The following is a 21,562-nucleotide window of genomic DNA, read 5'->3' as shown; positions in this document are numbered from 1 at the left end:
GGCGACCAGTATTTAAAAAAAACTCTAAAAACAGCACAGTAAATAAAGAACACCACTCAGAAAACAAATTCCAAACACGAATCAATCAGGGCCAGCTAACACCTCCCAACAAAGGATTCCCCCAGGCAGTAATCAGCCAGACCTTGAAGCTGAAAGGCTATTCAATGCTAATCAAGGTGGCCAACTGAAACACACTTCCCTCAAACAGACAAGAGTTCTTTCTCCCGCCAACATTTCACATATATATTAACCCCACATGACTAGTTTCCAACATACCTCATAATAATAATAATAATAATAATAATAATAATAATAATAAAAACTTTATTTATACCCCGCCACCATCTCCCCAACGGGGACTTGGGGCAGCTTACATGGAGCCATGCCCAGAACAATACAATATAACAGAATATAAAAAGAACAACAAATCATAACACATTGAACAATACAATAAATGATAATATACATTACAATGCAAAATCAGAAGAACAATAAAAACAAGGGTGGGCCACATGAACACTAAGTTAAAACTCGGGGTGAGAAAGAAATAAGAATAAAAACCACAAAGAACAGGGTCATAAAATAGTAGTGCAATCTAGAGGATAGATATTGGAGAGGAGCAACAGAGAAGATGTATGTAGTAATTACCTCTAAGGATGCCTGTCATAGATGCAGGCGAAACGTCAGGAAGGAATGCTTCTGGAACATGGCCATACAGCCCGGAAAACTTACAGAAACCCAATGTAGTTTGGCATCACTTGAACTGCCATGGCTTAATGCTATGGGATCAAGGGAGTTATAGTTTTACCTACAAGATCTTTAGCTTTCTCTGCCAGACAGTGCTGGTACCTCATCCAAACCACAACTCCATGGCAGTTAAAGTGCATGGCTTCCACAGTGGACAGATGCAGCCTCATTCAGCCCTGCCAATTAACGTGGAGCTGCGGGCATCATTGGTTGGGCCAGACGAAGGGAGCGGGCCCTTGGGCGTGACGTGGGAGGGAGGCAGGGCTCAAGGAACCTTGATAGGAGAACAGACTGCGCGGCTTTCACTTGCGCTTGGATGTTGCCTTGGGAAGAGATGTTGCAGGGCGTCTTTGTGGGAGAGCGGCCATGGAAGCGGCCATGGACCGGGCAGGTAAGTGGGGCCAGGAGGAGCCCCCCTGGGGCTGAAAGGAAAAGAGGAGGAGGAGGAGGAAGAAGAGGAGGAGGAGGAGGAGGAGGAGGAGGGCAGCCCCGTTGCCAGAGCGTTTGTTGTTGGGTTTCTAGGCAGCTGCGACAGTCGCTTCCCTGCTTTCCAGGCTGCGGGCGACTTCTCTTGCCTCCTTTACTTCCTTGGCTTTGTAAACACCAGGGACGGGAACCGAACTTAGGGAAAGTTCTTGTTCTTTGGGGCGCAGGAGGGGTGATTGTAGGATTTGTAAAGGGGTAAAAAGGACTTTGTTCCAAGCTCAGTGGAAGCGTTTAGGAAGGAACTAGGAAAGGGGGTACGAGAAGGGCCATACGGTTTTGCCTCAGATCTTTGTCTCCCCAAAACTTTATTTCATTTCATTTTTCCTCATAAGAGTTCACACTAGCTAACTGCTCCCGAAGGCTAAGAATCAAAAGTAAAAACATGGATTCTGCACCTACTGATTCCACTATCCACTGCTTGAAGATTCCTGAGTCTCCAGGAGTTTGGTATCCACAGGGCTACTGGGAACAAACTCCAGCAGATACCAAGGGCCCATCATAGTTAATACAGGTGGAACAGCCAGCATGGCATTGGGGTTGGAAGACAACTCTGGAAATCAGGGTTTGAACCCTTCTTGGCCATAAAAACCCATAGGGTGACCCAGAACAAATCAGACTCTCTCAGCCTCGGAGAAAGGCAAACCCCCTCTGAACTAATGCAGCCAAGAAACCCCTGTGATAGGTTCATTGTAGGGCAGCCAGGCCTGTAGCGATGGGGTGGTTTTAGGGGTTCAACCCTCCCCCCCCCCCGAAATTTTTCAGGTTATAAAAAAAACCCTGATTTACTCATGAATTTTAACTGGTTAACGAAATCCCCATGCTAAGTCTATGAGACACAAAACATTAAGAGTCCCTCCAGGCACTATCTCAAGCAGATATTGACAGGTTTGTAGCGGGGAGGGGTGTGTGCAAGGGGTTAACCCCCCCCCCCCTGAAATTTTCAAAACCACCCCTGAAATTTTTTTCTGGCTACGGCCCTGAGGGCAGCCATAAGTTGGAAACTTCTTGAAGGCACAGAACAAAGATAGTGGTGTCGCTAGGGCCGGTGTCACTCAGTGTGGTAACTCGTAGCGTCATCCCATGGATATCTTCCCATACCAGACCATATCAGAAGATCATAGCTAAAATACTGGATAATTTGACAAAAACAGCACAAGTGCAGTGAATGCTTACAGTGCCTACAGGCTGAAACACATAATTCCAAGTGTCATTGTAACTGGGAATTAATGGCAACTCTGGCCAGAGTATGTGCGCCTTAAAAGGCTCAAAAAGTAAAAGCATACAGTTTTAGCCTTTTATGTATATTGATACAGTGTATATAAGCATGTGGAAAATGTCTTCGTAAGTATAACTAACTACAGGGATATTTTGCATGCAAATATAAATTTCTGTTGGAAAACTGCAGTTTTTTTATAGGCAGTCATTTTGGTGACACCCTCTGATGGTGTCACCCAGTGCAGTTCACGATCCACTCACCTACCAACACCACAATGATCCTTGTTGTTTTAATAGGTCTTTGAGTAGACTCATGGCAAACATATTCCAGGGTTTCCTTGCCATTGGTATCTTCTAAGGCTGAGAAAGTGCAGCTTGGCCAGAATTCACTCAGTTGGTTTCCATGGCTAAGCAGAGATTTGAGCACGGTGTCCTAATTTAATACTCGGCCCCCTTCACTATGCCAGCCTTGTTCCAACAAAATTACTGAAAATCACCAGTCTCAACATTATACTCCGAAGGTACTGAAATAATAATCTTCTAAAATGCCATATAAATAATACAGACAGCAGTAGTCAAAGACAAATGAATTGTTTGGAGTACTATTCAAAATAAATTGATATGTTTTTAACTGGCACCTCAATGATGAATGAATGATAGGCTCTGTAATGGAAAGGAACCCCACCATTCATTTCCTGGATAAAGTACTAAGGTTCACCTTGGTGAAAAATGCATTTGTTTCCCAATTCACTAATACTTTGCTCTCTTCTCTTCCACCCAAGCTTTGCCTGGGCTAGAAAAGCCTCTCTCTTTCTCACTCAATGGTTTTTCTCTTTTCTCCAGCCTCACACTCTCCACTTGGATGTTTGTTCAACCTTCCCATTGCTCATTTCTCCTAACTTCCTTCTCTTTGTATTACCACAGTTTACAACCCCACATGCAAGCAACCTGATTTCCCTATTAGCCATATTATATGCCCAATATGCAAATCATACGACGAGTCATGGAAGTGTTGAAAAGCGCACACACAAAGCTAGTTTCTCTCTCCCAAACATTCCTTTCAAAGTTGCTTAATAGGCAGAAGGTTTGTTTTTCTTGCATGTAATGGGCAGCCTGCAGCTCAGAATACCTTGCACACTTCTGGGAACCCTTTCCATTGCTACTTTTTTTCCTCCATAGATTGGGCACCTTAAACAACTGTAGGCAATGCTACAATAATACTTTTTCTGGTAATAATTCAATAGTTATAATTTAAGATTTAAATACTTATATAATAGCCTAGCATCTCAAAGTAATACACATTGAGATTAAACATTCCACAGATTTGCTGTTTGTTGTTACGTGCTATCCAGTCAGCTATGACTTACGGTGATAGACAGTTAAGAAACTGTTATTAACAGCCATGCCCAGGTCTGTATCTGAGATATTTAAACTGAATTAGTTCTCTTGTGTAGTTGGATATGCAATGGATTGCAGCCTTAAAGATGGTGACATTGAAAGGGGATTTAATTCAATTCCAATATCTCTCCATCTTCCTGACTTGATCAGTCCCACCCCAACCGTATGTGGGTTGCATAAACACACTAACTAACCCACTTCTAGTTCATCCCACAAAATTAGAGTTGCAAAACACTGAAATATGTGATCTGACCAAGGAAGAGAAAAGAAAAATAAAGAGAGGGAAAGGTAAGAGCACATACCAGGAAGCAGGAATACTAATTTGCCTTTGTGTGAACACCCACAGACTACAAAAGTTTTTATTTAAAATTAATCCATTTTCAGAAAGCCAACTAACTCCAAACTATACTCACTTCAGTATGTCCACCTAGTCAGAAAGCTAAGTCATTGCTCCTTATTGAGGACTGCAGACTTGAGCAGTATGACATTGACATCCAACAGTCTTAAGTGTCATGTTTTGGAACTATGGCAGGAATAGGCACACATTGTCTCCCTCTCTCTGCCCCCCCCCCCCCAATATTTTTATAAATGAGCTATCTCACCTTTCTTACAATGGACTCTGGGTGAAGTGCAAAGCTGTTCTTCTGGACTTCATCCTTGCATGGTTTAGCTGGGAATTTTGAAGCATTTTCAGTTGGAGCTGAGGGAATGGAGAGGAGATGTGCAATGAAATTATGCACTTATTTATTCAAAAGTAAGCCCCCCCCCCCCGAGTTCAGAGATATTTGTTTCTTATTTCCTCCTGTACTCAGTAAGTCCTAGTGAGTAGATCTCAATAGAATTGTGCTATTAACTATGCTGGTGCTATTCAAAGTAATCGTTCAGAGACCAGCCTGTGAGCTACTGGCAGTCACTGTGGCTTTCTAGGAGTAAAAAAGAAACATCTGTAACCAATGGGCAGTGTTATAATGCCACAGTCATTATGATATGTCACTCCCACATATCAGATGAGTTAAAAAGGACTGACCTGTTATAGCAGTTTGATACCACTTTAAATGTTACTACTAATGCTCCATCATACTTCTAATCCTGGGGTTTGCAATCTATCGAAGTATCTAACATTCTGTGTGCTTACCCTATACTACAGCACTAGAGTTCTCTAGCAGAATAGTTCAAGAAACTATAAATCCCAGAATTCTTACTGCATTCAGATGTGGTGGAGGGTGCTATCCCATTACCCTGCATTGGTGTATGAGTTGAGATCACTATTAAAATTCCTTTCACGGTAGTCATTGAGTACACCCACAACTGAAGAAACAATTATTTTACTGTCATCCTATACATTCTTGTATTTGTAGAATGTTATATGTTCTGGGTTTGGGAATCCTGATACCAGAGGTTCAAAGTGCCTTCTTGCAGAATATTTAAAATTAAAGTATGTAAAGCAGACTATCTCTGCTTTCTTCCTATGCTGTTGTGCGGTTTCCTATCCTGTGGTGTTTGTTTTGCTGTCTGTACCCATGTTCAGAAGATTTCACCTCACTTTCTGTCCCTGCGAGAATTGGATTCTGAACAAATTAGTTTGTTGTGGACAAAGCGATTGGCGATAAAGCTTCAGTGGAGACACCTTTTCCTCATGAAAACTCCTTCAGGAGTGAATTTTCTTTCCCAGGGACAGATTTCTGTCACTTCCTGTTGTCTCCCCCCTCTTCTTAACTATGAGTCATTCTGTAAGTTTGTAACTCTGGGACTGCCTGTACACTGGACATTTAATTGTACTTCTGCGTTTTTCTTTTTTATATAGTGTAATAATAGGTCCAGAAAGTGAAAGTATATTGTATATTGAAACAAATAAACACAATGGCTTGCTTAAGATAGATTGTTCAAAATGCTATGTCCAATTATTACCAATGTTTGTTTTACAGGTCCTGTTGTGGTGGCTTTATAGCATTTGCCTTCAGTAAGTACCCCTTCCCTTGCAGACTATACATATTTTTATTTAAAAAAGGATATCGAAGATTAGGTGCAGAAATAATATTTGTGGAAATGGGTACTGAAACTTAATTGCTCGATTCATTCAATTTATGTTGCAAAGTATAAAAGCCTTTCTTTATTGACACAATTGTAATTTTCCTTTGTCTTAAACTAATTTCACATGTCCTGTACTAACAGGAGTGTATTACTCAGAAGATGTCAGCAAGTACATTTTTACCATGCAGCTAAAGAAGGTAGCTTGAGTAAAAGGCCACATAAAGCCAAAAAAGAAACTAAATAGTTGTGTTTTCTCAGTTCTTTAACGCAGTGTCCATTTTTAGCAACAAAACTTATTCCACTCTTAAGTGGAAGATTTCAAAATAACCAATAAATCCTATTTGTACATATGCCATGTACATTACTTTTTAAAACCTGTAGAATATAAGTGCAGATCTTTATTAAGAAAATATTGGTATATACCACTTTTCAGGCACACATGAGCAGACCAATAAACGTAGCACACTAGGAAATTCAGAGGGCATGGATCTTCCCTTTGGGTGCAACTATTCAGTGGTTGCCTGGTTATTGAAAATGTAATTTCCTGTTGACTTCCTCCATCATAACCTCCTCATATATAATTCAAGAGTACTCACTCAGTAATAGGTGTATGGTCACTTCAGAGGAAGTGCTTTTTATTATGAAATAGCTTATAGCTGCACTGCAGTATAATTTCTGCTAACACCAGATGCACTTGAATGAATTACACCCATGAGAGAAGATAGTCAAGTTTACTGTATCTATCTCTCAGTGTATATGTCTATGTGTATCTGAAGCGATGAATAAAAAGAACTTAAAAAAAACAGTACAAAACATTTCTGTTTCTTATCTGCTTCCACCAAAATATTTTACTCATGTTATATTTTTAGTTCTGCTTGTAAATTGCTTCAATGAATATCCTGTATATATTTTCAGTAATTAGCCGCATTAGTGCTCTCAGTTTGTATGATTTATTTTTAACTTTTATGGCTGTAATCTTTTCATTTTGCTCTATTCAGAATCTCCAAAACTAAAATAGGAATGATGACAACATACATCCTTGTTCGAGCTCCTTTTTGTACCTCACATGGGTTAGGCAACTCTCAATTAACCATTATCCTTACAGTTGGGGTAGAATAAATCTATCTAACCATATCATGAAATTGTCTCTCAATGTCATCTCTTCTAACAGTCTAAAAAGAAAACCCCAGTTTAAATTGTTAAAAGCTTTTACTGTATCCAAAAATATCAATGTAGCCTGCTTCTTGTATATTTTCTTCCAAGTATTCCTATATATTTTATTGTTTTGTTGTTTTGTTGTGTTTATTGGCATTGACTCTGGCTTTTTGTCTTCCTGACCATCTCCCCAAATGTTTTCTATGTTTTCGTACAAAATCGCTTTCTTTTGCAAGAAATCAACTCTAAATCTTTGACCCTTAAAAGTACATTTCAGTCTTTCCAAATTTTCCCATTTAAATGAAATTTTCTTCTTTGTTTTAATTACTTGCACACACAAACATGCACACATACACACTTGTTTTAGAAGTTGTAAAAGTTTTTTTTCCACTAAAAACATCTAGATCCTCCCAACCAGCACACTTGGAGTTCTAGTCCAAGGAAAATCCCTTTTCAGGTCTAGGATTTTCTTTATTAATTCCACATTAAAATATTAATATCTTCCTATGACCTTTAGATACCCCCTTCAAAATTCCAAAGAGACATGGCTTCAGTTTCTGGGAATCCCAACTCCCTGTGGATATATTCAAAATCTCAAATAAATTTGCATTTGTGCATGTGCGTGCTTGTGAAGCTTTCAAATGGGACCAACTTTTTAAAGCTTAGTAAACTCCTCAAGCAGAGTCTAGAGAGGCAAGAGAATAGCACAGTGCCAGCTGCAATATAAATTACTGATTAGAAGAGCTGCCAGAGCCTCTATTGTGAGAGCACAGTATGAGCCAGTGATCCTGAAAAGGTTAGCTTAACGGTGGAGGCGCCTGCGGCTGTCATAAATGACACTTTACCTTCCAATTTTGAAGGGGAGAATAACTATGAACTTTTCTCTGAAAGGTTAACTTCGTGAAAATGAGAATTATATTGTTTCATGATATCAGAAGACACAGAAAGGCATAACCTATGCTTAACATTTAGTGATATTACCGCTGCAGTTTTACTAAATATTACAACAAGTTCTTTTTTAAAACCTCCTGTCAAGTGTCGTAAAATAGCATTGCTCAAAGGCACTCCTGCAAAAAGAATATAATTTCTAAAATATATTGCTGAGAGAGAATTGAGCCTAAGAATGTGAACTCAGTAGAAATAAGGCAGCTCTTTTCTAGACTCCTTCCTTAAGAAAAATAGATGGTTTATTCTGAACAAAAAGTCCTTTGGACTTGGGAATATTTTAATCTTCAAGAAAAATGTGACAAGAAATATATGCAGCATGTTATGTTGAATGATTAGTACTGTAGCAACGGGGGCAAAATGAGGGCAGTGGCTCAACAATGAGAATTCCTTTGACCAAATGAAAGTTTCCTTCTCACCCCAAATTTATGGTATGGTAGTTTTCAGGGATCCTAAGATTGCAGCTCGCTGTGAAGTATTTGCTCTGTGGACAAAGTTGCTCTGATCCGCTCCAGCTTGGACACCATGTTAACGCCAGTCTCTGAGGATGTAACACGAGCACCTGTTTGTCCAGTTCTGATGAATACATTTCAATTGGTGCAGCTTGAGGGTGTGGACAAGATTCTTAGAGAGGCGAGAACAACCACATTCATCCTAGACCCCAGCCCATCCTTGCTGGTAAAGCAGGCCAGAGGGGGTTTGGCAGAATGGGTGAAGGTAGTGGTTAATGCCTCCTTACAGGAAGGCAAGATTCCAGCCAGCTTTAAAAAGCTATAATAAAACCATTGTTGAAAAAAACCATCACTGGACCCCACTCAATTCGTCAACTTTTGGCCAATTTCTAATCTTCCTTTTTTGGGCAAAGTCCTGGAATGTGTGGTGGCCTTGCAACTCCAGGTGTTCTTGGAAGACATGGATTATCTAGACCCAGTGCAATCTGGCTTTAGGCTGGGACATGAAACTGAAACAGCCATGGTCACCTTAGTGGATGATTTATGCCAGGAACTGGATGGGGGAGTGTGTCTCTGTTGGTTCTGCTGGACCTCTCAACGGCCTTCAATATGGTAGACCACGGTATCCTTCTGGGATGCCTGGTGGGAATGAGTCTTGGAGGTACTGTTCTGCAGTGGCTCCAGTCCTTCCTGGAGGGCTGTTCCCAGAAGATGTTGTTGGGTCCCGCAGTGTTCAATACTGTCTCCCATGTTGTTTAACTTCTACATGAAGCCATTGGGAGAGATCATCTGGAGTTTTGGAGTTTGATGTCATCTGTACACAGATGATGTTTAACTCTATCACTCCTTTTCAGCAGCTACTAAGAAGGCAGTTTATTTATTTTTATTTATTTTTATTTACAGCATTTATATTCCACCCTTCTCACCCCGAAGGGGACTCAGGGCGGATCACATTGCACACATAAAGGCAAACATTCAATGCCTTGACATAGAACAGAGACAGAGACAAGACGCGGGCACCAGGCTGGCCTCGAACTCATGACCTCTTGGTCAGAGTGATTTGTTGATTTGTTGCAGCTGGCTTGCTTTCCAGCCTGCGCCACAGCCCGGGCCCGTTCAGGTCCTGAACTGGTGCTTGGCCACTGTGACGGTCTGGATGAGAGCAAAGAAATTGAAATTGAATCCAAACAAGACAGAGATACTCCTGGTCAGTCGCAAGGCTGAACAGAGTATAGGGTTACAGCCTGTGTTGGACGGGGTTACATTCCTGCTGAACATGCAGGTTCACAGCTTGGGAGTTCTTCTGGACTCATCACTGAGCCTGGAACCCCAGGTTTTGGCGATGGCCAGGGGAGCATTTGCACAATTAAAACTTGTGCACCAGTTGCGTCCATACCTTGGGAAGTCAGACTGGCCACGATAGTCCACGTTCTGGTTACATCTAAAATAGATTGCCTTTGTGGGGTTGCCTTTGAAGATTGTTCAGAAGCTTCAAATGGTCCAAAGGGCAGCATCCAGCTTGCTCACCAGAGCGGCATGCAGGGAGCATACAACCCCTCTATTATTAACTGGCTGCCAGTCTGCTACCGAGCACATTTCAAAGTGCTGGCTTTAGGCTATAAAGCCCTAAATGGTTCTGGCCCAGCTTACCTGTTCGATCAGATCTCCCTCTGTGAACCATCTCAGAGTTTAAGATCTTCTGGGGAGGCCCTGCTCTCGGTCCCACCTCCTTTGCAGACACAATTGGCGGGGAAGAGAGAGAGGTCCTTCTCAGTGGTGGCCCCCGGCTGTGGAACTCCCTCCCCAGGGATATTAGTTCAGCCCCCTCCCTCCTGACCTTCTGTAAGAGAAAACGTGGCTTTGTGACCAAGCCTTTGGAGAACTTGTGCAATAGATACAGTAGATATGGAATTGCGTGCAATGGCTGTTGGAACGGCCCAGATTACAATTGTGGATAGTGTGCTTAATAGTGAAGTACTGTTTTAAATGTTTTTAAATGTTTTAATGTATTTTGTAGTTCTATTTTAAAATGTTTACCATAATTGTATATTGTTTTAAGGCATCACATAGTTGCCTATGGGTAAAGCCTCCTTGAGTCTCCTCCAGGGTTGAGAAAGACAGGGTAGAAATGTCATAAATAAATAAATAAATAAATAAGACATTGAAAATGGTTCACACCTAGAACTTTTTTATCTGTTATGTTCACATTCCCTTTGACACTTGCCTGCATCTTTTCTTTGGAGGCCTAAACTGTATTTGCAAATGCTGCATTGGTATTTTAAGAGACTGCAATGGTAGAATTTGAGGACTGAGGGAGAATTTCATTGGAGACCAGAGCTCATATTTAGGGGGGTTTGAATACCTCATTTCGCCCCCTCTAGCAATATCCCTGAATGAAACTACATGATCTGAAGTTCAGGGCAACCTTGTCCAACATGGTACCCTTCAGAGGTATCATTCTACAACTCCAGTTGTCTTCACAGGTAACACCCAAGCCTGGATACCAGTATCCTTTCCATGGGGTTGAATCCATGAAAAACTTTGCACTTTAATCATTTGGTTATTGGCCTTCCTACTTTACAACACCTCTTTAAATACACTTTACCCTATTCTTGCAAAATCTTCACACTGAGAACAAAAAGCAAAAATGTTAATGCCTGCCTATGCCGTGCACATTTTGTGCCATGGCACAGAGAGTGCAAGAGGAAAATCAATATAAAGCATGGGTTATTGTTGGAAAAACCCATGTGATAACTATTCAGCAGAATAGGCAATCTGCCTTCTTTGTTCACACATGGGAAAATTGGAGGTTTCAGTGAGATACGGTATTAGCATACTCCCACACAGGAAGATTGTGCAGGAAAACGGAAAGCAGGTGGCAGTTACAGATCATAGGAGATAATGCTGTATTATGTTATTTCTGCTGCACCACAGCCTTCCCCAACATTTACACCCATCTTGCTTTAAGCTTTCCCTAGAGAAGTTGGTGTTCAACACATGGTGTCCCAATTGAATTGCAATCTTTTGTTTGCCTCTTTTTCCCAGTGACTTTGCTGGAATACTGCATCTTGGAAACAGCAGCACTTCCAGGCTGAGTTTGATATTACATTTTTTGGAGTTTGGGTCCTCTCTGTCTGTTTTAATTGTAATTGTGGAGCCCCCGGTGGCACAATGGGTTAAAATATTGTGCCAGCCATACTGCTGACCTGAAGGTTGGGTTGCTGACCTGAAGGTTGCCGTTGCCAGTTCGAATCCGGGGAGAGCGGATGAGCTCCCTCTGTCAGCCCCAGCTCCCCATGCAGGGACATGAGAGAAGCCTTCCACAAGGATGGTAAAAACATCAAAACATCCAGGTGTCCTTTGGCAACGTCCTTGCAAATGGCCAAATCTATCACACCAGAAGCGACTTGCAGTTTCTCAAGTCGCTCCTGACACAAAAACAATTGTTCATTTTTAAATTATTTTCAATTACTGGTTTTAATTTGTTCTGAGAGTATTTCAACTTGTTTTTAAGTCTCTATCTCGTTTTTCTTTTAAATGTTTTTATGTGTGGTCTATCACCTTGGGAGGCTTGATAGGCCGGGAGATAATATACAATTATAACAAATAGATATTATTTTTATTAAAGTATCCCTTTACAATTTCTCTCTTCTGTTTAGACAGAAGCCTGGCCATAACCCCTAAAGATGTGCCCATTGACCCAGGATGCATTTACATTGTCGAATCTTCAGTTTGATACCACTTTTAACTGCCATGGCTCAATGCTGTGGAATTATGGAGCTGTAGTTTGGTGAGGCATTAGCACTTTTGCAAAGAAGGCTAAAGACCTTGAAAAACTGCTGCTCTTGTGATTCTATAGCAGTTATTCTCAACCTGTGGGTCCCCAGGTATTTTGTCCTACAACTCCCAGAAATCCCAGCCAGTTTACCAGCTGTTAGGATTTCTGTGAGTTGAAGACCAAAACATTTGGGGACCCACACGTTGATAATCACTATTCTATAGCATTGAGCCCTGGCAGGTAAACTGGTGTCAAACTGCATTGATTCTACAGTGCAGATGTACCCTCAGTCAGTTTTGTGTTCCAAGTGGCAATGCTGATCTTCTTGTCTTCCCTCCATTGGGTTTTCCTTTTTCCTTATTTCAGGGCATTGTTGTGAGGATAAAACATGTGGGAATGGGACATGTATGTTGGCTTTCCATACCATGGCCTGTATATCCAAATAAAAACAGTGATATTTGCTTCACACTTCTGGTATCTCAAATTATAAAATGAGCAACAAATATATTTGGCAACAAATACACATTCCTCTGACATACACGCAAACCACCCTTGCTTTGACATTTCTGAGAAGAAACAAGGATACTGGAGTAACTGGAGCCAAGCCAGAAGGCACTGGGTGGAAGCACACTGCGTAGAACTGGCATTAGGAAGCTGTTTCCCTGAAGCCTTTTCTTTCCTGAAGTTGCTTCTTGGAGATAGACATCTGTTTTCTGGCGTGTTCACATTGTCTTTGCTTGCATTGTCATTGTTCCTTTCTGCCTTTTACAGAAAGGGTTATCTGTAGACTCCAGATGGGTGTTGTCTCCGGAAGACTGTGAGCTTTGTAAAACAGACGCAGGGGAGAAGTCCCGCTTGGCAGAAAGACTCATACAGGAATTGAAACACCCAAATACAAATGCTGATCCTTGAAAATGTGAGCCTCACCATATTTGTGCAGAGGTGGTGGCAGATCTCTAGTGTCTTTTAAAGATTGACTAGATTTAATCAGTATTGAGACAGAGAGGGGCTTTTTAAGGATCTTATTAATACTCTTGACAATTTATTTCTTCCTCTGTTTTTAGTAATATTCTGTTCTGAAACTAAAATGGCACTGTCAGGTTGGAAACCTAAGGAGTAACCAAAGCTCCTGTTGGAAGTGAAGAGATGGGAGATTTCCCCAACACTGATAGTGCAACCTTTAATTGGAATGTGGAGGTAAATAAAATGAGATCAATCTGTATGTGAGTGTCATATTGAGGTTTGTAAACTATATAGAAGTGCTTAAACAGAAACTGGCTGGGAAGTGTATGCTTTGATCTTTTTTCTCTTTTAATTGGGAGTCTGCAAGCATGATAACCCATCATTTGTAGGCACTGACTCAGCAACTGTATCATTTTTTGCTTTTCAAGGTGACGGTGCAATGGATGAGAAGGCAGATTCCTTGGTAATGACCATGCATTTGCTTGCCAAACCAGGACACGCTCTCCCTTTGCAGCAAGCCCTCGACAAGCTTCAAGAATGGATCTGTCTGGATGTGCGTCTCTTCCTTGTTTCAGAGCGTGCATCTCCTGTTAAGTATTATGAGACTTACCACCAAAAAAGCACCCGGTTTCCTGGAACATCTGTTCTGCTCTTTCTGCATGAGGACCTAGGGGAAGAACGGATCTTCCAAGTCCACGACTTCTTCCAGTATCCACCGTGGCAACGCATCCACATCGAGAGTGCTGGCGGGAAGCGGACTTCCGATGCTCTGGCTCACCAGGGCTTCTATGGGCTGGATGAGCACATGCCCGTTTGGGGACTCAGGCAGGTGCACTATGGTAAGGAAATTGTGCGTGTCACCCTCTACTGTAGCTTTGACAACTATGATGATGCGGTGAGGCTCTATGAGATGATTCTGCAGCAAGAAGCGACGGTGCAGAAAAGCACCTTCTGTGCCTTCGTGCTTTATGCAACCCAAAGCATTATGGTTCAGCTCTGCTTGAAGCAGCTGCCTGTGGGGATGTGCATTGACTCTAAGGAGTCTTCGGTGTTGCAGTTCCAGGTGCATAAAATTGGACAGCTGGTTCCTCTTCTCCCAAATCCCTGCGTTCCAATAAGCAGCACACGGTGGCAAACAGAAGACTATGAAGGAAACAGGATCCTGCTGCAGGTATTATTTTGTCTCTAAACGGTGGGGTGATAGTACAACAGGGCTATTCTACTCTGAACTGCTAGCTAACATGTGACTTCTGGGTCACATAGGGCCCTGTCCCTTTTAATGACCTTCACTGAATTTTCAGGCTTGTTGTAAAGCTTTCCTGAAACTTTTGTCTATTGCTGTAGATTCTGAAAGGCAATATTATAATGGTGGATTACTGTTGCAGTGGTTGATATCCTTGCAGTATACCCAGTATTAGGCTGTTTGTTGTTGCTTTTTTCATAAGAATTATATTTAATTCCTTAAAAATATTTATTTAAGGAAGGGTTGATAAGGCCTGGGGCCTCTCCTTGATTTGCAAGAATTCAGAGTCAAAACATCAAACGTCTTTCAGATAGGCAGGGCACTTTAGTTTTCTGGCATTGCATTTTGTTGCAGAATTCATAGAGAACTAAGACCTATGATGAAAGCATTTCATGATATTGCCTATGATGTCTGTAAACCAGGCCTCTAAGGAGCCCCTGGTGATGCAGCGTGTTAAAGCAATGAGCTACTGAACTTGCTGACTGAAAGGTCACAGGTTCGAATCTGGATAGCAGAGTGAGCGCCTGCTGTTAGCCCCAGCTTCTGCCAACCTAGCAGTTCAAAAACATGCAAATGTGAGTAGATCAATAGGTAATGCTCCAGTGGGAAGGTAACGACACTCTATGCAGTCATGCTGGCCACATGATTTTGGAGGTGTCTATGGACAACTCTCCGGCTTAGAAATGGAGATGAGCACCAACCCCCAGAGTCGGACATGACTGGACTGAATGTCAGTTGAAAATCTTTACCTTTATCTTTAAGTGTCAGACACTTTCCTTTCCTCATATGCCAGGGTCTTTTTACAGAGAAAATCAGTAGTATTTTTAAGACACAAAGTGTATTAGCTGCACTAAAAAGTTGTAAAGTATTTTTCAGTTTTGTTGAAGATTATTCCAGTGGCTTTAAGCAGTAGGCAGAACATGACTGATGGAAAGATGTGTGGTTAGAAGGCCTACAAACTGGCACCTAAAGTTGATAATGGTGGCAGGACATATACAGTGAATGTTAGATCTTAGGTTTTTAATACGCTACTTATATCACAAACTTTTTATTATTAATTTGTGGGCAAATGCCTTTGAGAAGATCATGTGAAGACTTGGCTATACTGCCAGTACCAGATTATAATTAGCTTCCCTTTTTTCATAGGTTCAGGGCATCTCGAATCACAGTGGACACCAATGTTCACCATCCAGTTCGCTGAAGACTTTGGATAAGGAAGAGCCCCTTTGCTATCATGCCAGTTCATCCTTGGTGACTGCCAAAAGAACTGCTGTAACACAGAAAAACCGAACTCTCCGAGCCATGAAGAATAAAAATAAATCTGCACAGAGTCGAGCACATCCTCCAGGAAGTCATTGTGACCAGTCACAAAATACTATTTGTTCATCAACCCGCTCATACAGCCCAACAGAGTCTTCTCAGCAGGACCAAGGTACTTTCCAATCAAGGTTGGCTACTAAGTGGAGACACTCCAGCCACGAACTCTGGTTGCATCAAAAGGACGAAGAGATGAATGTTGATACAGGCAACAGAGTAGTATCCCCTGAGTGCAGTGACTCCCCACTAAATAGGTTTTCAAAGGACCTGGAAGATATCCTCCTTCAGTCCTGTGCACCATCCACTTCAGCCCCAGGCGCTGACTCCAGAATCGGCTTACATTCTGAAGGGAGAAACTCTGCATTGTCACATTTTGCCAAAAGGACTAAAGACTCAGGACACAGAGCATCAGGTTTTGACTTGGGAACATCAGGAGCAAAGTATAGAAATAGAGAGGAGGAGGAGGAAGAAGAATTCTTTATATGAGTTTCTAGCTTCATTTCTAAGTGCCTTATTTCTGAAATCACAGAATGAACTATCTGTATTATGCACAAAGACCCTGTCCTTGTGTAGATACCCCAGCTACCTATACTACCTTTTTATATTAGTGTTTTTTTTAAAAAGAAAGCTTAAAAGTAGTTTTGCAGGAAATCCAAAATGTTTATGGGCTAGTGACTAATTCTAGGGCCCAGAAAAAAAGAGGAGCATGAAATATTTGATCTGAGTATGATGTTCTAGAGCAGTGGTTCTCAGCCTGAGATCTCCAGATATTTTTGGCCTACAACTTCCAGAAATCCCAGCCAATTTACCAGTAGTTAGAATTTCTGGGAGTAGACGGCCAAAAACATCTGGGGACCCAGGTTGAGAACCACTGTTCTAGAGGACTATTGTGCAATAGATTATTTTGATTTTTTTGAGCTTATTGTTGTTTTTTGAGCTTATTGTTGACTTAGTTTAGGGTTGACATAATTCAGTAATTTCTGACTTATGGCAACCCTAAACTAATCCTATCACTGAGTTTTCTTGGCAAGATAATTGGTCATTGCCTTCCTCTGAGGCTGAAACAGTATGACTCTCCAAGGTCACCCAGTAGGTTACCCTGACTGAAGGGGGATTTGAACCCAAGAATCATAGTCCAGCACCCAAACCACTATATACACAGGCTTTCACAATTACTAAGTGTCATTACAAACTGGGTAGAGGAATTTTTCCTCTTATAAAAGCTTTTAACATCTGTCTGCTGCCCCCATTTGGTAACACAGCAATTTCACAGTCTGTCCTTTTGTCTGTGCAGCAGAATTACATTAGCAGTTTGCCCGGAGCCTTTTCTAATTTTTGCAGATGCATCCCATTTAAGGGACTTTTGGGGCCATAGAGTTTGCCGCATTCCAGTAGCTTGCAGATGACTTCTCTGCATGAGAGAACAACATACTTTGCAGTCTCTAATGCCATACTGAGTTAGAATCCTTGGAGTAATAAGGATGCTGGAATTCTCTACAATGAGCGGTTTTCATATTTAGTAGATTGCTAAGTAAGCAAATATTCTATGACATGGCAAGAAATAATATGTGTTAGAAGCTAGGATTATTGAGCTGTCAATTAAATGACAACTTGCAAATATTTCCAGGCTATTGTTATTTTAAAATTGCAGTCTCAATATCTTATATTGGGAGTTCCCTTTGTTTTTCTTTCATCGTAAGTGTCTGTTGCTGTTGGTGTTGTGAGCCTTCAAATTATTTTTAAATAATGGTAATTCTAAGGTCTGGAGGCCAAGCATTATGAGGATGGCTGAGGGAGCTAGATATGTTTAGCTTAAAGAACAGAAGGTTAAGAGGGGATGTGATAGCCATGCTGAAATATTTGAAATAATGTCATACTTGTTACAGTTTGATGGTGCATGCAGACCAGCAGAACATTAGTCCTTTATATATTCAAAAAAGGGAAACACAAGTAGAAGAAATGCAAAACTTAAAATTTACACTTGTGCAGCAGAGTTTATGAAAAAACAGCAGTTTCAACACAAACATTCTAGTAATAATATAGTCAAGTTCCTCTGGAGTATCAAACTCACGTGTGGCCCTTGCATTTAATTCATGCAAAGCTTTCCATCAGAAAGTATGTCTTCTCCCAGTCTTCCTTTCTTGTTCATGGAGATGAGGATGGAAGACAAACTTGCCAGCATCAAATAGACTGCAAGCCAGGAGCATACACCGAGTAAGCTCAGAGGCAAACATTCAGTAAGCCCAAAAACATACAAAAAACTCTCCCCAGTTATACTCCTTAGGGAGTGGCCCAAAACTTGTTGACCTTAATTTATATATATTATGTTCTGTCTGGAATTCAGTAAGCCCAAAAACATACAAAAAACTCTCCCCAGTTATACTCCTTAGGGAGTGGCCCAAAACTTGTTGACCTTAATTACCCCAATTACTCGGCCTGTAGATTGTAATCAACTAGTGGAACTCACTGCCTCAGAGTGTGGTGGAGGCTCCTTCTTTGGAGGCCTTTAAACTGAGGCTGCCTTGCCATCTGTCGGGGGTGCTTTGATTATGTATTCCTAGATGATGGGGTTGGACTGGACAGCCATTGTGGTCTCTTCCAACTCTATGATTCTAAGGTGAATTTATCAGGAGGTTTTCTTGCCAAGATTTGTTCAGAGGGAGTTAGCCTTACTCTGAGGCTGAGAGACTGTGACTTGCCCACAGTCAGCCAGTGGGTTTCCATGACCAAGCAGTGATTCAAAGCTTGATATCCAGGGTTGTAGTCCTGCGTTCAAAATACTACACCACCCTGGCTCTGTCGGTGTCTGTGCTAATGTTGTAGAACTGGTTCTTGCTTCACATGACATCTGGTTGTAAAGAAATGGCATTGTTAACCTGGCTAAGGCTGGCCTTCTTGGTGCATGAATAGTGATGTAATAAACCCAGTGTTTGTCAGCTTCAAGTGCCAGGGTTTTTTGGGGGTTTTTTTTGTGGTGATGATGTAAATGAACACATTGACTGCCTGCATTGTTTATTCCCTCTGACCTTAGCTGCAATGTGCACAGCAGCTAGTGGGGAGAGGGATACTTATTTTGTGATGTACCGTGAGTGGGGTAAGCTCCCACTGTTAGCCCCAGCTTCTGCCAACCTAGCAGTTCGAAAACATGCAAATGCGAGTAGATCAATAGGTAGCGCTCCGGCAGGAAGGTAATGGCGCTCCATGTAGTCATGCTGGCACATGGCCTTGGAGATGTCTACAGACAATGCCCCTTCAGCTTAGAAATGGAGATGAGCACCAACTCCCAGAGTCGGACATGACTATACTTAATGTCAGGGGGAAACCTTTACCTCTTTTTACCCCTGCTGTACTAGAAAGTATTTTGGGGTGGCTTGCTCTTGAATGGGTAATTAGACCCATTAGTTTTGCCATTTTATACAGTGACAAAATCAAGATTTGCTTTTGAGTTTTAAAAAAAATATTTTAAAGATGTGGATGGTGGAATCAGTGATTATGGAAATCTGACTGTACATTACTATACAGATATCTGCCTCCCTCCAGAATTTAGATAACCTTGTTTACTACCTTTTTTGCTACTTGCTTACAAATGGAATATGAAAATGCCCCAGCATATCTCCAGAGATGTGTGCCTTAGGCCATCTTCTTGCACATGAACTCTAGAGGCACAATGCTGTTTGAACTAGAAACCTAGATCTGTTTTTTTTTCCTTTGTGAATACTCCAGTTACTGCAGAAATGCTGTCTGATTGAATAGGCTTCTCTCTGCTTGTGCTGGCCTGCTTGATGACACTTGATAATGAAAGGTACGGCAGGCTTATTGCACGTGGCATGTGCCTATCACTTTCCAAGTGCTCTTAACACCAGAGGAGGTAAAGTGATGTGTTCTAGCACAACTGAGTCATATACAATAGCAATACAAATACATGAGCATATGGTCAGTGTTGATGTGAGTGGGTATACATGTGCTCCCCTGTCTAAATGGATGAGGTGACCTATCTAAGGCAGTGTTTACATGGGACAGGTTACTCTGGAGTATTTCTGCCCTGCTGAATCCAGAATCAGTGTGTAGACAATGCAGTCTGTGTCTGTCATGGCACATCCCTGTGTCACCACTACTTGCCAGCTATAGAGCTGTCATGTCTGCTGGTGTCAGAATGGGTGCCCCATAATCAGCAGAGCATCAGCAAGTGGACAGGCATTGGGCTTGAGCTCTCAGGGAAATCCATGACTAACAAAGAAATATGAGCCTTTTCCTGCCCCTGAGCAGATCAGTTCAGAAAAAGGGTGATGGTGTTGGTGTCCATCAGGACAGTGGATTGGTTTGGAACAGGTCTAATCCAGCTATCCATATGACTGCAAAGCCCCGGGATACTTTGAAGCAGGACTTCTTAAACTTTTCCCACTCGTGACCCCTTTGTACCCGAGTAATTGATATGTGACCCTGAATATATAGGCATATAATATAGGTATAACACAGCCCAGAAAAAAATCTTGTTGTCTTGACTTTTAGGTCTGTTCCTGTAGTATTTGGGGCACTGATTCAGAAAGTTGCATTGGATAGACCACGTCTAGATATGGTTATCATAGTTTTCTATGGACAAGCAAATGACGTCTAGTATATGGCATATGTTCTGTATCTCAAAACCTAGAGGCAATAGGGGGAAACTGATGTCAATTTTGGAATCAGCAGGTCAAATATATCCAGAGACAAGGCTAACATTTGAGGCAGCAAAATCTATGTTGGCCAGTGTAATAAATCAGCATTTGCAAGGCTTGCTAAACAGGCTTATTTTCCTTTTTATGCAGTACAGCCGAAGCGGGTTTTTCAGAGTCCAGCATGTTGATGCTGACAGATTTGTCTAGAAACATTTTCCTCTTGCCAATTTTTTGTGACCCCAACATTGAGCTAAGAGGACCCAATTTGGGGTTAGGAACCACAGTTTAAGAAGCGGGGTTCTAGATCAGTGATGCCCAAACTCTAAGCTTCCAGGTCTTTCTGGACTTCCATGAACCTCTGCTGCCTAAAACAATGATCAGAAATTTTGGGCGCTGAAGTCAAAAACCCTTAAAAGACTGAGGGAGATTGAAAGATATGAAAACCTTGTGTAGACAGCCAGCAATGAATTTTAGGTGAGTTCAGGGTTGAGACAAGCCCTCAAAGAGCTACTGCCAGTTAGCATACAAAATACTGGTCCAGATGGAACAACAGTTTGGCCTTCTCTTGCTTTAGCAGACTGAAGAAAATGTGTTATAAGCTGTCCAACTACACAGTTTTGCTGGCATTGATTTTCACATATTTCTATTATAGTGAATTCAATATTTGTGAACATGATTTTTCCAAATGGAATGTATGGTTCAGCACACCATGTTCATGATGTTTATAGAAGTCTCCTTTTTTAAGAAATAAAAAATGAAAAGGAGAAGCTTTTGCCTTGTTTGTGGTTGTATGTCTCATTGTATTTGTCTGTAAGGCATTGAATGTTCACCTGTGTAAATGCTGTAATCCGCTCTGAGTCCCCTAGGTGAGACGGACAGAATATAAATAAAGTGTATTATTATTACTATTACTACTATTATTATTAACAACAATTTATATTCACAAAGTGAGACCTATATTTTTAAATATTGGACACATTCTGCTCTCTTAGCAGTTAGAACATTATTCATACCACAATGACATAAACATCTATCAAAGCTCATAATTACTTAAAACGATTAATTGTTAGTGGGCACTTTTCATAGAAATGAAGTGATTAGCAGTAACCTAACAAGGAATAACAAGTTTCTTTTGATTGCAAAATCGTTATGTGGCTGTGGTCTCACTAAACAGTAG

General features: G+C 41.3%; 1 protein-coding gene across 5 annotated transcripts; it reads left to right on the top strand.

Moving 5' to 3' along the window:
* The first annotated feature begins 900 nt into the window (after positions 1-900).
* On the top strand, positions 901-21,293 carry fam124b (family with sequence similarity 124 member B). Of its 5 annotated transcripts, none has more exons than XM_003218296.4 (5): positions 1,036-1,138; positions 5,772-5,806; positions 13,272-13,404; positions 13,599-14,341; positions 15,560-21,293. In XM_003218296.4, exons 4-5 carry the CDS (start codon positions 13,610-13,612, stop codon positions 16,214-16,216), a joined length of 1,389 nt encoding a protein of 462 aa, XP_003218344.2. In that variant the 5' UTR covers positions 1,036-1,138; positions 5,772-5,806; positions 13,272-13,404; positions 13,599-13,609; the 3' UTR covers positions 16,217-21,293. The 5 variants fall into 5 exon arrangements, with proteins under 5 accessions (XP_008104491.2, XP_062832650.1, XP_003218344.2 ...); XM_062976581.1 differs by having other exon boundaries at positions 1,079-1,138; positions 12,979-13,404; XM_008106284.3 differs by lacking the exon at positions 13,272-13,404 and having other exon boundaries at positions 901-1,138.
* The last annotated feature ends 269 nt before the right edge of the window (positions 21,294-21,562 follow it).

Source organism: Anolis carolinensis, chromosome 3 (genome assembly GCF_035594765.1).
Source record: "Anolis carolinensis isolate JA03-04 chromosome 3, rAnoCar3.1.pri, whole genome shotgun sequence".
Classification (NCBI taxonomy): domain Eukaryota; kingdom Metazoa; phylum Chordata; class Lepidosauria; order Squamata; family Dactyloidae; genus Anolis; species Anolis carolinensis.
Note: the sequence above shows the minus strand (reverse complement) of the source record. Positions and strands in the feature narration are given on the sequence as shown.

What these genes read in the sequence shown, in the direction of transcription:
- fam124b (XM_008106284.3), top strand. Translation starts at nt 906, where the DNA reads ATGCAGCCTCATTCAGCCCTGCCAATTAACGTGGAGCTGCGGGCATCA. An exon ending in AGCGGCCATGGACCGGGCAG is followed by an intron (nt 1,139 to 5,771) that starts GTAAGTGGGGCC and finishes TTTGTTTTACAG; the next exon opens with GTCCTGTTGTGGTGGCTTTA. An exon ending in CTTTATAGCATTTGCCTTCA is followed by an intron (nt 5,807 to 13,598) that starts GTAAGTACCCCT and finishes TTGCTTTTCAAG; the next exon opens with GTGACGGTGCAATGGATGAG.